This window comes from Balaenoptera physalus (assembly GCF_965194825.1).
Source record: "Balaenoptera physalus genome assembly, chromosome: 9".
In the NCBI taxonomy this organism is placed as follows: domain Eukaryota; kingdom Metazoa; phylum Chordata; class Mammalia; order Artiodactyla; family Balaenopteridae; genus Balaenoptera; species Balaenoptera physalus.
The window spans coordinates 17,373,884-17,385,937 of NC_138888.1; the positions used below are offsets into that span (position 1 = coordinate 17,373,884).

Genomic DNA, 12,054 nt, shown 5'->3' on the forward strand with positions numbered 1-12,054 from the left:
GACACATGAGGTCAAAATGCTATTAACACCTGCTTCTCCAACAGAAGCCTGACTGATAGGGAATTTACGTGGCTCTCCGCCCCGCCCCTCCCTGCAGGGGTGGACTGTCCCTCCTCCTTCAGTGCCTCTGCACTGTGCCCACAGGGCATCACATCACTGTGTCTTGTCTTCTTCGGGGTGTCAGAGGACGGCGAGCTTTCCTATCCTGTTCATCTTTCCAGGGCCTAGCATACTCGTCCATACAGTCGAAACATGAAAAGTGTTTATTCAATTAAACTTCACTGGAGGCCTAGCCCATCACTTGTCTTCCCTAAGTGCATCCATCCTTGTGTGGTCCTGGGCGTGGAGACTATGATAAAGGCCTGGCGCTGGCAGATAAACAGACCTGGATTGGAATTCCACCACTGCCTCAACCAAGGTTTGGACTCGTGATCTTGGCGTGTCATTTAGTCTTTCTAAACCTCGGTTTCCTTAACTGACAACTGCCATTTACATTACAGTTTTGTTGGAGGATTTACACACACGAGCGGTAGGTATGGGTCCTCCCTTATTCCTGCCAGGAAAGGAAAGCTATTTATTTACTGATAGCCCCCCTCCTCCCCGGCCCAGTGTTCTGGTCACCTCTCCTGCAGGACAGACAATCATCAGTGGTCACCTCTGCATGCTAAGTACCTCCTGGCAGTCGCTCGATGCAGCCCAGGCACGTGGACTCAAGCTGGGCTGGGTCAGCTGGAGGCTCCCTCGCCAGCCGGAGTTCGGGGCCATAGAGTTTTCAGAGGGAAACAGCTGAGGTGGAGAATTCTGGCACAGCTGCTCTTACTTGGAGCCCCTGCGTTCTGGAATGTTGAGCCCCTCAAATATGCTGCGCGATGCAGCACACACGTGTGTGGCACACAGCCGCCCACACAAACACGCATTTCAGCACGTTGCGACCGCACGGGCTCTGTGAAAGCGGTGGTTGTCTCCCAGCCCTCCCCCACCCTCCTATCTTCGGGGCGTTGAAAGGACGGGAAAGCCCGTGGGGGAGAGGCGCATTGTAAGTGACCGTGGCCACCACGAGCTGTGTGTCCGGCACCGTCTGCTGAGACGCAGGATGGAAACCACAGGTGCACTGCCGTGCAGGGCAGCACCCTACCTTCTGCAGCTGTGGAGAGAACAGCACCTACCTAGACCTAGGCAGGCACGGCACTGGGTATTTCACACAACCACCCTTGGAAGGAGCTTTTATCCTGCACGTTTTATTGATTAGGAACCCGAGGCTTGGAGAATTCAAATCCCACAACTAGCAGATCTTAAATTCAGGCTCAGGTTCTGTCCAACACCAAAGCTGACATCAGCGACAGCGAACGCGGAGAGCCCGCGCAACGCTGGCCGGTGCCCGGCATGCTTCGGAATGGGTCAGGAAAGGAGGGATGGCCCAGGCTAGAAGGAACCCGGAGACCCCCTGACTCAGACTCACTGCCGTGTCACTGGGAGCTGAAGCCTGGAGGGGTGACAATCACAGACAGACTGGAAGCCCAGCCCCTTGCCCTCATGTCCACAGCCTTGGCAGATGGCTACTGCTCAACTGATTAAAGCAAAGGAATACAGAATACATATGCCGATGCCTGGCTCTTGGTGCAGCCTATTTATTTTCTGAAACTTAAGTTTGCTGTCTGCCTGTCTCACCTCGCCCCCTCCTCCCTGTGAGCTCCAAGGACCAGACACTGGGGGCCCGAGTCGCCTTTGGTGCTGCTCTAACGGGCCACAAGCACCCACCTCCCTTTCCTGGGGGGACAGTGGGGACACACCCACCTGAACCGGGCAGAACCGACTTGTGAGCCATTCTGAAGAACGTGCCTCCACAAGGCTGCTACACGCCTCACACGTGCTCTCTCCCCACGGGAAAGAAGTGGTGTTCCCCTCCACACCCCAAGCTCTGCCACAAACAGGATGCGGAAACGGGATGCATTAGTCTCAGCTCCGGGGGACACGGCTTGACCTGGATTTCCCAGCAAACTTGCAGGCCTCATCAGCAATTCTCACTGACTCTGGTCTGTTCCCAAGGAGGACTGATAACCAATCACCGTGCCTGTGGGCTTCTAGAGCTCACGTTTACCAATGAGAAAGAGAGCCCCGGCCCGTCACACAGGAGTCCACGCGACCACAGGCCTCAGCCCCTGCCCTCAGGGGGCTTCCACAAACGGATGAAGCCTGAGCCCCTCTCCTCAAGTCCAGGCGCCAGGAACGAGCTAACTGAGGAAGAGGAGGAGGTCCCGCTTCGAAAAGAACTTATGAAATTTCTTACACATTTCAGGATTTCTTTTTGAATTGACAAAAATACTCCAAAATTGACTGTGGTGACGGTCGAAAAAACCCTGCGAATATACATTCTAAAACCCACTGACTTGCATACCGTTTAACAGGTGAGTTGTATGGTATGTGAACTATATCAATAAATCTGTTACTAAGAATAAAATAAAACAAGTGTACTTTCCCAACAAAATTGCAGGTTTAAAACATTTTAAGGATTTTTTAAATTAATATTTTGTATGCTTCTCCATACCATACCTTTATCTGGAGATGTTATGTGGTCTGTTATTTCTGATTAACAGAGGAGGAAAAATCTGAGACAACTTGAACAAGACTGCAGAATGGAATCGGGTGCGAAGGGGAGGGGCAGCTCTTAGAAAGAGATCTGGGGATCTGTGGAAACTACCATTCTCTCCACTACATGTTTTTTAAAATGCTTTTAACAGGTGTCTTTTTAATGCTAATATTCACAAGCAGAAAGCACTGACTTCATAGGACACTGCAATCATTTTAGGGAGACACTGGCATATGCTAGCTAACAGGTGAGACCAAAGTAGGTCTTCTGTAATTCCAGTCCTGGAGATAATCCAGTTTTAATCTTACTTCAAAGTACTGGGGGCATTTAATAAATTTGATCCAAGTATTTAATGAGCATTTGCTCTATGCAAACCACTGTTCTGGATAGTAAAGAAAATCCAAAGAGAGGAAGAGAGTGAGTTCATGGCCTCAAGGAGCCCACGATCATGCTGGGTAGGGTGGGATTAGAAAAGTGCACGAGGGGCTAGAGCCAGGGGCAAGGGCATGAACTAGGGTCAGACGGGACAGACAATGATAACAGACATGATTGCTGAGCACTTATTAGATGCTTGATAGCTTACTGAGGGCAGTCCTGTAATGTTTATCCTCATTTTATAGTCGTGGAATCTGTAGATATAAAGGTAAGTAACTATCCAAGAGCTGACGAGCTGGAGGAAAGCACCTAGATATGAACCCAGAGAATCTGCTTTCAGGCCAGGCATCTTAACCCCAAGGCTACAATGGCACTTTGACCAGATTAGGACTTTTGTCTCTTGCTCTGGGACCTCAGGCAAGGTAATTATCCTCAAAAATAGTACGTATCTCAATGAGTTCATGAAAAATTCAATGAAAACATACAATAAAAGTGACTAGCACCAGTGCCCAATACACATACATAACCCAAGAAGCAGTGCTATAACGTTGACAACGATGATGTTGATACATGTGACAGTGCGTTAAGTGACATCAAATCCACACAAAATTAATACTGGATTCCAAGAGGTGGAAAGAATACAGCCGGCGACGGGATTGAGAAAGCATTCAAGGAGAAGCAGTCCTTAAAACAGGACTTAAAAGAAGGAAATGCTTTCAAGGCAGAACTCCAGACAACCCAGGAGGCATTTGGAAACAAGAGCGTCCCGTGGGTCTGGAACTGGGTCATGTGGCTGGGAAACTGGCAGATGCAGCAGTAAAGATGGGCTGGTGCTCTATGGGGGGCGGGGGGGGGGCGCGTGTGGAGAGGAGGAGGCACGGGGGCGGGTTTTGATCACGAAGGTGAAAACCTGCAGAGATTCTAAATTATAAGTGTCCCTGAGGGGATCTCAGCATCCTCTCAGTGTGACGGGACCTAATTGCCTAACTGTACTTTAGGGAGTAACTTCCTGAATGCTCTTCTCCAGTTCATGAGAAGAGCGTTAAGGGTCTCACGTGGAGTAGTGACGATGAAAAGGAGGGGAACAAGGGAAAGTTATAGAAGTAGGGAGCAACAAGATTGGGCAGTTAGGTTTTGGAATCGTGGAAGAAGAGCGGGAATAAGATGTAAAGGCTGCGTGAAGTGTGGAAAGTGGTCCCTAGGACAAAAGAGGGGACATATGGACAAAGAACAGGTTGTCACAGTGAGAAGGAAGGATAAAGAAGGGGTGGTATGTTCTACCATAAGAATGTGCAGGGCTTCCCTGGTGGCGCAGTGGTTGAGAATCTGCCTGCCAATGCAAGGGACATGGGTTTGAGCCCTAGTCTGGGAAGATCCCACATGCCGCGGAGCAACTGGGCCCGTGAGCCACAACTACTGAGCCTGCGCGTCTGGAGCCTGTGCTCCGCAACGGGAGAGGCCGCGATAGTGAGAGGCCTGCGCACCGCGATGAAGAGTGGCCCCCACCTGCCACAACTAGAGAAAGCCCTCGCATAGAAACGAAGACCCAACACAGGAAAGAAAGAAAGAAAGAAAGAAAGAAAGAAAGAAAGGAAGGAAGGAAGGAAGGAAGGAAGGAAGGAAGGAAGGAAGAAAGAAAGAAAGAAAGAATGTGCAGCTTGGGGTGACTGGAATCGCAATGAGCAGACATCCGGCAAAAGACTGCAAACAGGCAGGTCACCAGATGGGGGGATAGGGCAGAGGGAGAGGCGTAGATTTGACGTGGGTGCCCAAGGCAATAGTTCAAAGCCAAGGGTGGGGTAGGTATCTTGGGAGAACTTGCAGGCTGGATGAAAGCTCCAGGGCAACAACCAGAGTAAGGGGTGGGCAGGGAAGAAGGGAGCTGCCAAGAGAGGGCATAAAGTGAGGGGGGAGAAATTGGAAACCACAAAGTCATGGACACTAAGGGCGGAGAGAGCAGCGTGACCAAAGGGAAAATCAGTGCCAAATGCAACAAGCATCTGCAAGGGGGAGGGGCCTCGGACCTTGGAAAGAGCATCTCAGCAGGGAAGGAAGAGAGGGGTCCAGCTTTAGGGGAGAAGTTTAGCAACTAGGAGGGCAGAGAAATGGAATTATGGTTTGGGAGGATGGAGAGATTCTCATGGGGTGGAGAAGAAGTGGCATGTACCAGTGTGTGCTCACCCACCCACTCACGCATTCATCCAACATTACTGAAAGCCTTTTATGTAAAAGATTCTGGCCTTAGCGTGGGAGGTGACACACTCACACACTCACACACACACACACACACACACACACACACACACACACACAGTCACCACATAGGAGCATTCATAAGTGCAGCCCACTGCAACAGCAGCAGGAGAGCTCAGGGGTTATAGAGTCCAGCAGCGGGACGCTTCACCTCCATCTGCAAATCAGGGAAGACTTCTGGGAGAGGCAAGACCAGAGCTGAGCTTTTAAGGTTGAATGGAAGAATTTCCCTGGCGGTCCAGTGGTTAAGACTCGGCGCTTCCAATGCAGGGGTCCCACGTGCTACACGGCCAAAAATAATAAAAATAAGGTTGAACAGAGCTTGCGCAGGTAAGGGGGGTGGGGAGGATGGTAGGAGTAGGGGACAGGGCACCCCACCAGAGGAACAGCAATCAAGAGGCTCAGTGTCCGCGGGAGAATATGGCCTGTCTGCGAGACTGCAGGAGCTCCACCCACCTGGAGCAGATCAAGGGAGAAGGCATCCAGGCAGGCAGAGGGTGGATGTGACCAGGACGCAAGCAATCGGAGAGGAGGTAGCAGGTGACACAGAGGTGGGTGATGGACCAAAGGGGACACATGAATGCCTGCTGGGGCTTCTTCTCTGGAGTCTAGAGGAAAGAGGAGGGGAAGACAGATTTTTGAGGGGGAAAAAAGGAAAGTTGACACCTTCCAAAGAGTCACCAGGACTTCCCTGGCGGTCCAATGGTTGGGACTCCACACTTCCAATGCAGGGAGCGCGGGTTCGATCCCTGGTCGGGGAACTAAGATCCCACATGCCATGTGGCACGGCCAAAGAAAGAGTCACCAGCTTGCCAGATGAAACAGTTCCGAGAGTGAAGGAAAGCCAAATGGAATAAATGCTTGCATAGAATATTTATAAACTCTATCCATTTTATCCGACCACAGAACACAGCTCCCTCCCTTTTATTATATCTTCCTCTTCCATCATGCTACTATATCGTTTGGGCTTTTTCACCACAGGTAATGAAAGAAAGGGGAACTAAATCAGAGAATTTTCAACTCTAGTGAAAGACTTAGTAGAAAAGAGTTTATAAATATTGGCTAAGGTGAAGTTTTTGAGATTTATTTTGGACCTTCCTGCCTCTATAGATAAATGAGAGACCCAGCTTATATAAGAATAAAACTTGTTCCTACTTCCAAGGGAAACTGAAGTGGAGGTTTTAACTGCTGCTATTTACATAATGCTCATGAACTCAATTCACCTCTCACCTCTCTATTTGCGTAAGCAATACAACTACAGGTACTTTGGAATTAGACCTTAGTTGTTAGGAGCATGAATTCTTAAGTGGGAGCCAATCTGGGACCTGTCACATATTAGCTGTGTTGCCTTGGGCAATTTATCAACCTCTCTGTGCCTCCGTTTCTGCATTTGCCAATGGGAATAAGAGCACCCAGAACAGTGCCCTGTGCTCATAGCTGGTGCTCTGGGAACAGATGCTGCATGAAGAAATGAGTGGGGTAAAGCGGAGTGTGGCGTACAGGGTTTCTAGGACAGCTTTGTCAGGGAAGTGCTTTTGGCTTTTTGCCCTTTTACCTTCTTCCCTTTACCCTGCTTCTCCTTCCCTCCTGGAAGATGCAGCAGCATTTTAAAACTGGAGGGAGGAAGAGAGGGAGGGAGGAAGGGAAAGGGAAAGGGAAAGGGAAAGGGAAAGGACAGTCTGAGCTCCTGAAGGCTTGCTTGAGCCACAGTGCCAGCCCTGGACCTACCCATGAACAAGAATGTATCTAGTGAACCTTGTATTAGTTTACGGCCACTATTTGTCCGGCTTTCTGTTACCTGTAACTAAACTTTGTTGACTGAAGAAAAACACACAACATAAAAGCTGCAAGTTTTATTTGGAGATCTTACTGAAGACTATAGCCCAGGGGACAGCCTCTCAGAGAGCTCTGAGGAACGGATCCTAAGAGACAAGGGAGGAACCAGGATATATAGGATTTTTTTTTTTTTTTGGGCTGAGAAAAAAACACATAGTTGAACATCAAAAGATTACTACTAATCACCAAAAACACCAGACATTTCAAGTTAATTATTTTAGTGGCTTTCTATGTATGGGAAGATGCAAGAATCTGGGCTCACTGAAATTATTCCTTAGGTATGCATCTTAACTAATAGGGCCAGGATCCAAAGCACAGAAGGTCTCCTGGGTTTTCTCCATACAGAATTCCCTGGGGTGGGAGGCACTGCAGTGGCTGACAGCTCCATCCTTACAGAACTGGGATGGAGGCAACACATTCCCTGCCCACACCCACTCCGAACAGGTACCGTTACAAAGATGTTTTCCAACCAAAACGGCTTGCTCTCAGTTATTCTTGAGAATAACTGGTGAGTAACAAAAATTTTAACTAACATTCACCTTTGCAACCAGTCAACACAAATCCAAGATTGGTGTAATAAAGTGGACAGTCTCATCAATAGGCAATGCAAATAGATATAAATAGAAGAGGTTCGAACTAAAGCTCCTTTGGCCTCCTTTATTATATTTTCAGTGAAAGCATAGGGAGGGCCCACGGACTGTAAGAAAAATTGGATGAATGGGGACTCTGTCACACTGGGAAGGGGAGTGGGAAGGGGGCGGCTGGCAAGTCCATTCCCTCCCTCCCTCTCTCTCTCTCTTTCTCTCTCCATCCATCCCTCCGTCCACCCCTGCTTTCACCATGTAGGTCCTGCACATCTAGACGCCAGATGGGCCAAGCCAAATAGAGCCCAAGCAGCCCCCCACTTGTCAGGCTACCCAGGTGCTGTCAGGCCAGGTATATTAGAATTCTCACTGCTGGTCTCCCTCCACAAAACCCACCTCCTGGGTGTTTTCTTGCCAGAGTTATATTCCTGTAACTTAAGACTTTAAACCTTGCGAAATGCAAAATACCACTGGGAGAGGTGACGTATTTTTTAGAAAACAGACATTTGCATCATAATTAATGCCTAATACTTTTCTTACAACAGGTTTAACTGGGGGAGAAGGGAGGGCAGGGGTGCTGAGGCCACTGAGACAACTGTGGGGAGAGGGGGGACAGTGGATCTGGAAGGGCCCATCAACCTCTCAGCTCCCCTATTACCTGTTGCCATCACCTATGCCTCGGCTTCTAAGGTGGTGCTGCTGTTGGATTTGTCCACTTTTGTTTACTGAGTTCTCCTGCCTTTTGAATAAAAAGTAGAAGAAACCATCTGCCAATAAAACAACACTGCTGACTCAGAAGGATATTTTGGTTGGCAGAGACTCTGCAGACACTCACCAGACACAACCAACTGGTTTGCCAGGTCGTCCTCCAGGGCTTGCAAAGTTACCAGCAAGGATTTTCATTTGAAGAATAGCAGGATTTTGCATTTCAAAGTACTTGCATTTTCAAGTAGAAAAATACAAATCATTCAATATAAACACTACGTCAAACCTACTCAGATTATAATCTGACCTTGAGCGTCCAGGGTGATACCTCATGTTTAAAAAGACAAAAAAAAAAAAAAAAAAAAAAAACTTTGTAAGATTTAAATCCAAAATAATCATCAATTTCAGAATAAGTATCACCATTTTGCAGCCATCACAGTGAAAACTGATTCAGGCAAGAATCATTAAAAGAATCTAAAACCATTAGGTAAAAATATAATGAGGAACAAGATATTTACATAGTCTCAGATTATCTCCCCACAGAATATTTATTAATTACAAGGGAAAATTGTAACTTCTTAGAAGAAACCTGACAGACATCACTCTAACCAAAAGATCAGAATTAATATCACCAACGATGGGACAAACTGACATCATGATGTAATGCACTGTGGAAGCCACAGCACCAGTAATGCATTACCTGAATCTTAAAAAAAAAAACGAGAAACAAAAAAAACCGCAGATCAAGAAACATTTCACAAGACAACTAGCCTACACTCAAAAAATATCACAAAGAAAAGCCAAGAAAGCCTTTCAGATTAAATGTGCAAGAGACATGACATGTAAATGCCATGAGCAATTTTTTTTTAAGTGCTGGATTGAAAAAAAAATGCTATAAGAATTATTATTGCGACAACTAGAGAAACTTGAATATTAACTGTATATTAGGAAAATCACTATTAAATTTTTTAATTTGGTAATTATATTGTGGTTCTCTACAAGATTGTCCTTGTCTTAAGAGATACGTGCTAAAGTATTTAGGAGTGAGGGTCATGAGGTGTGCAACTTAGTGAAGTAACAGTAAAAATTAATGATATTACATAAGTGTGTGTATATGTGTAGAAGAGAGAGACCAAGCATGCAGACTGGTGAGTCTAAGTAAAAGTTATATGGGAGTCCATCACACAATTCTTGTAACCTTTCTGTAAGTTAAAAAACTTTTCAAAAGTTTTTTTTTTTAATTAAAAGAAAAAAGAGTGTCATTGTTTTCGAAAACCATTTAAAGGGAAGTGGAGGATGAAATGGATTGAAATTTTCAAATTCTTCAGAAACAACTAAATTTAAATAAACTATTTAATTTAACTGAAGCAGAGCGGTAGTATTACAGATGGGAGGTTGGGGATTGTAAGCAGCAGTGTGTGTGTGTGTGTGTGTGTGTGTGTGTGTGTGTGTGTGTGTCTCAAAATTGTTAACCTCAGGAGGCTGTCGGTCTTTCTCTGGGCCACAAGCGTCATGCCACATTTTACTAAGTAGAAGATATAAACACGGAAAGAATGACTACCCACAACTGAGGGGAAGGAGAAATACCCAGCCTAAATAAGATTAGTACAAGTTTGGTGACTTGGTGAGTCACTTCCTCTTAGGAGGAAAGGCGAACATTTCTTGTCCACTGAAAGATTCAGAGAGTCGGAGAGATCACCTGAGTTCTCAGCCTGAATCATGCCATTCAGGTAGCAAACCAGGTCAGAAAAGCCCACAGCCCCTTCACTCAGTGTTTCTGCCCACACTCAGTTCAACACCACCATCGTACCTCCAATTTCAAAATCAATGTCAACTCAGCTCTCTTGGCTATTTCAGCCTCCACACTACTAAGGTCCTGGGAGAATACATGCAACTAAGACAAAGGAAATTCCTATTTACTGCACATTTACCTTCCACCCTTGAGTGGGCAATGGCCTTGGTCTTCTCTTTTTTTTTTTTTTTTTTTTTGCCTTGGTCTTCTCTTGCTCATCACCCCTAACACTCCTCAGGCCTGATCCAAAGCTGCTCAGTGAGAACCAAAGCTTTGGCACACAGCAGCCTTCCCTCCTGGAAGCCACGTCTGTGCCAGCAGCACACACACGTGGATGGATTAGGCAGAGCTGTGCTGTAAAGCACACACACGCTCGCCTAACGTGTGCTTTTCATTCCAGAAATACTTGATGCCTAAACCACTTCTACGCCTCTCTTGGCCTGAAACAGTATGAGTGGCTCTGTGCCAGAGGAAGTGTCTGTTGAAAGATGTGGACTTTCTCAAAAGTTCTTTACCTCAGAAAATCATAAATAGAACATTCTACCATAATTATGATAGAATAAAGTAGAAAAGGGAAAGGTTATAGGAAAAAAAAATTTTGCTTTGTTTTCTTTTTAAGTGGCCTAAAAGAAATACTGGAAATATAAGATGTAACATAGAATTATCTTCCATGAGAGTAAAAATTACAGGGTCCAAGTTAGGACAAGGAGGCAAACATACTACCTTTAACAGGAAAGGGTAGTGAGCCTTTGTCATCTCTGTCACAAGCATTTATCCTTGTTTTAAGGTCACCCACCAAAGCAAGGTGCATAGAGGGTCCTGTAATCACTGTTTTATTCTGGAATGTACTCTATTTTTGTACTTTGCTTCTTTATGACTTTCATCCTATATCAAAAACCAGTGTAAAAGAAGAAAACCATTTTGGTTGACTTAGCTGTCCTTTCCTTTTCTCCATGCTCACTTTCAGATATTTAAGCTCACTTACCATAAGGAGTGTAAAATCAATAAACGCTTTGCAGAATCCTCTGCATCACCAACTGAATTACAAAACACACTCACCCATCTACACACACACACACACACACACACACACACACACACCACGTAAGGAAAATGACATCAAGCTCTGTAGTACATGCACAATACGATCACCCATTTCACGTCCCTCTGAATGGACCTAAAAGACACCTTAGAAATTCTGCTCCTGGACAGAAGGAAGAAAACTTACTTTCTTTCCACTTCTGGTGTTGACACGGTGCTACAGAAGCCCAGTGACTCCTAGGAGAGAAGATTCACAGCGTCAGTGCAGGCAGAACAGCAGGCTTCATCTGATTTGTACATAACACCACTTAAAAAAAAAAAAGGACAGAAGCAAAAATAGATGATTCAAGTCACTGTGCTTACTTCGATCTGGGACCGCAGCTGAAGTGACGTTGGGCTGGCTTCGGGTTTCTCCTAAAACAGAACAGATGCTGGTTTAATGAGACTTCCAAACATGGCACACACCAGAAGACAAATAGTTGTGTAAGAAGAGATGGGGGGATTTAGAAAATGCTAGGGTATGATGGGAAGAGATGGAGGAGATAAACAGATTTTCTGGAAAAACTATTTTTAAAATGAGAGCCATAGCCTCTTAAAATTGAACTGTTTTCCAAACTTCATCACTTGACACTGTTGACAATTTTACTGCAGAAGAAAAAAGCACAATCTAACTGAAGGGTACTGAGAGTTAATGGTGAAATGATGCTCTGGATGTGATTAGACCGTCGTCAGGACACAGAATTTACTATGATCCATTTGTGCCACAAAGTCATAAAGAAGAGTCAGAGGACTCAAACAATTTTAGAGATAAAGTCATAGAGTATAACATGCATTTTATGGTTAAAAAAAAAAAACTGTATCCCCTTTGAAAGCAAAAAAAG

The 12,054-nt window shown here is 45.8% G+C and overlaps 1 protein-coding gene across 3 annotated transcripts in view; it reads right to left on the reverse strand.

Annotated features, from left to right (window-relative positions):
• Positions 1-12,054, reverse strand: part of SASH1 (SAM and SH3 domain containing 1) — a 251,572-nt gene that overhangs the window by 86,305 nt on the left and 153,213 nt on the right. For all 3 annotated transcript variants that reach the window (XM_082474432.1, XM_082474431.1, XM_082474433.1), the window contains exons 3-4: positions 11,537-11,587; positions 11,361-11,410 (exon numbers count right to left, since the gene is read on the reverse strand). In XM_082474432.1, coding sequence (XP_082330558.1) covers positions 11,361-11,410; positions 11,537-11,587 — 101 coding nt within the window. The remainder of the gene's footprint in view (positions 1-11,360; positions 11,411-11,536; positions 11,588-12,054) is intronic.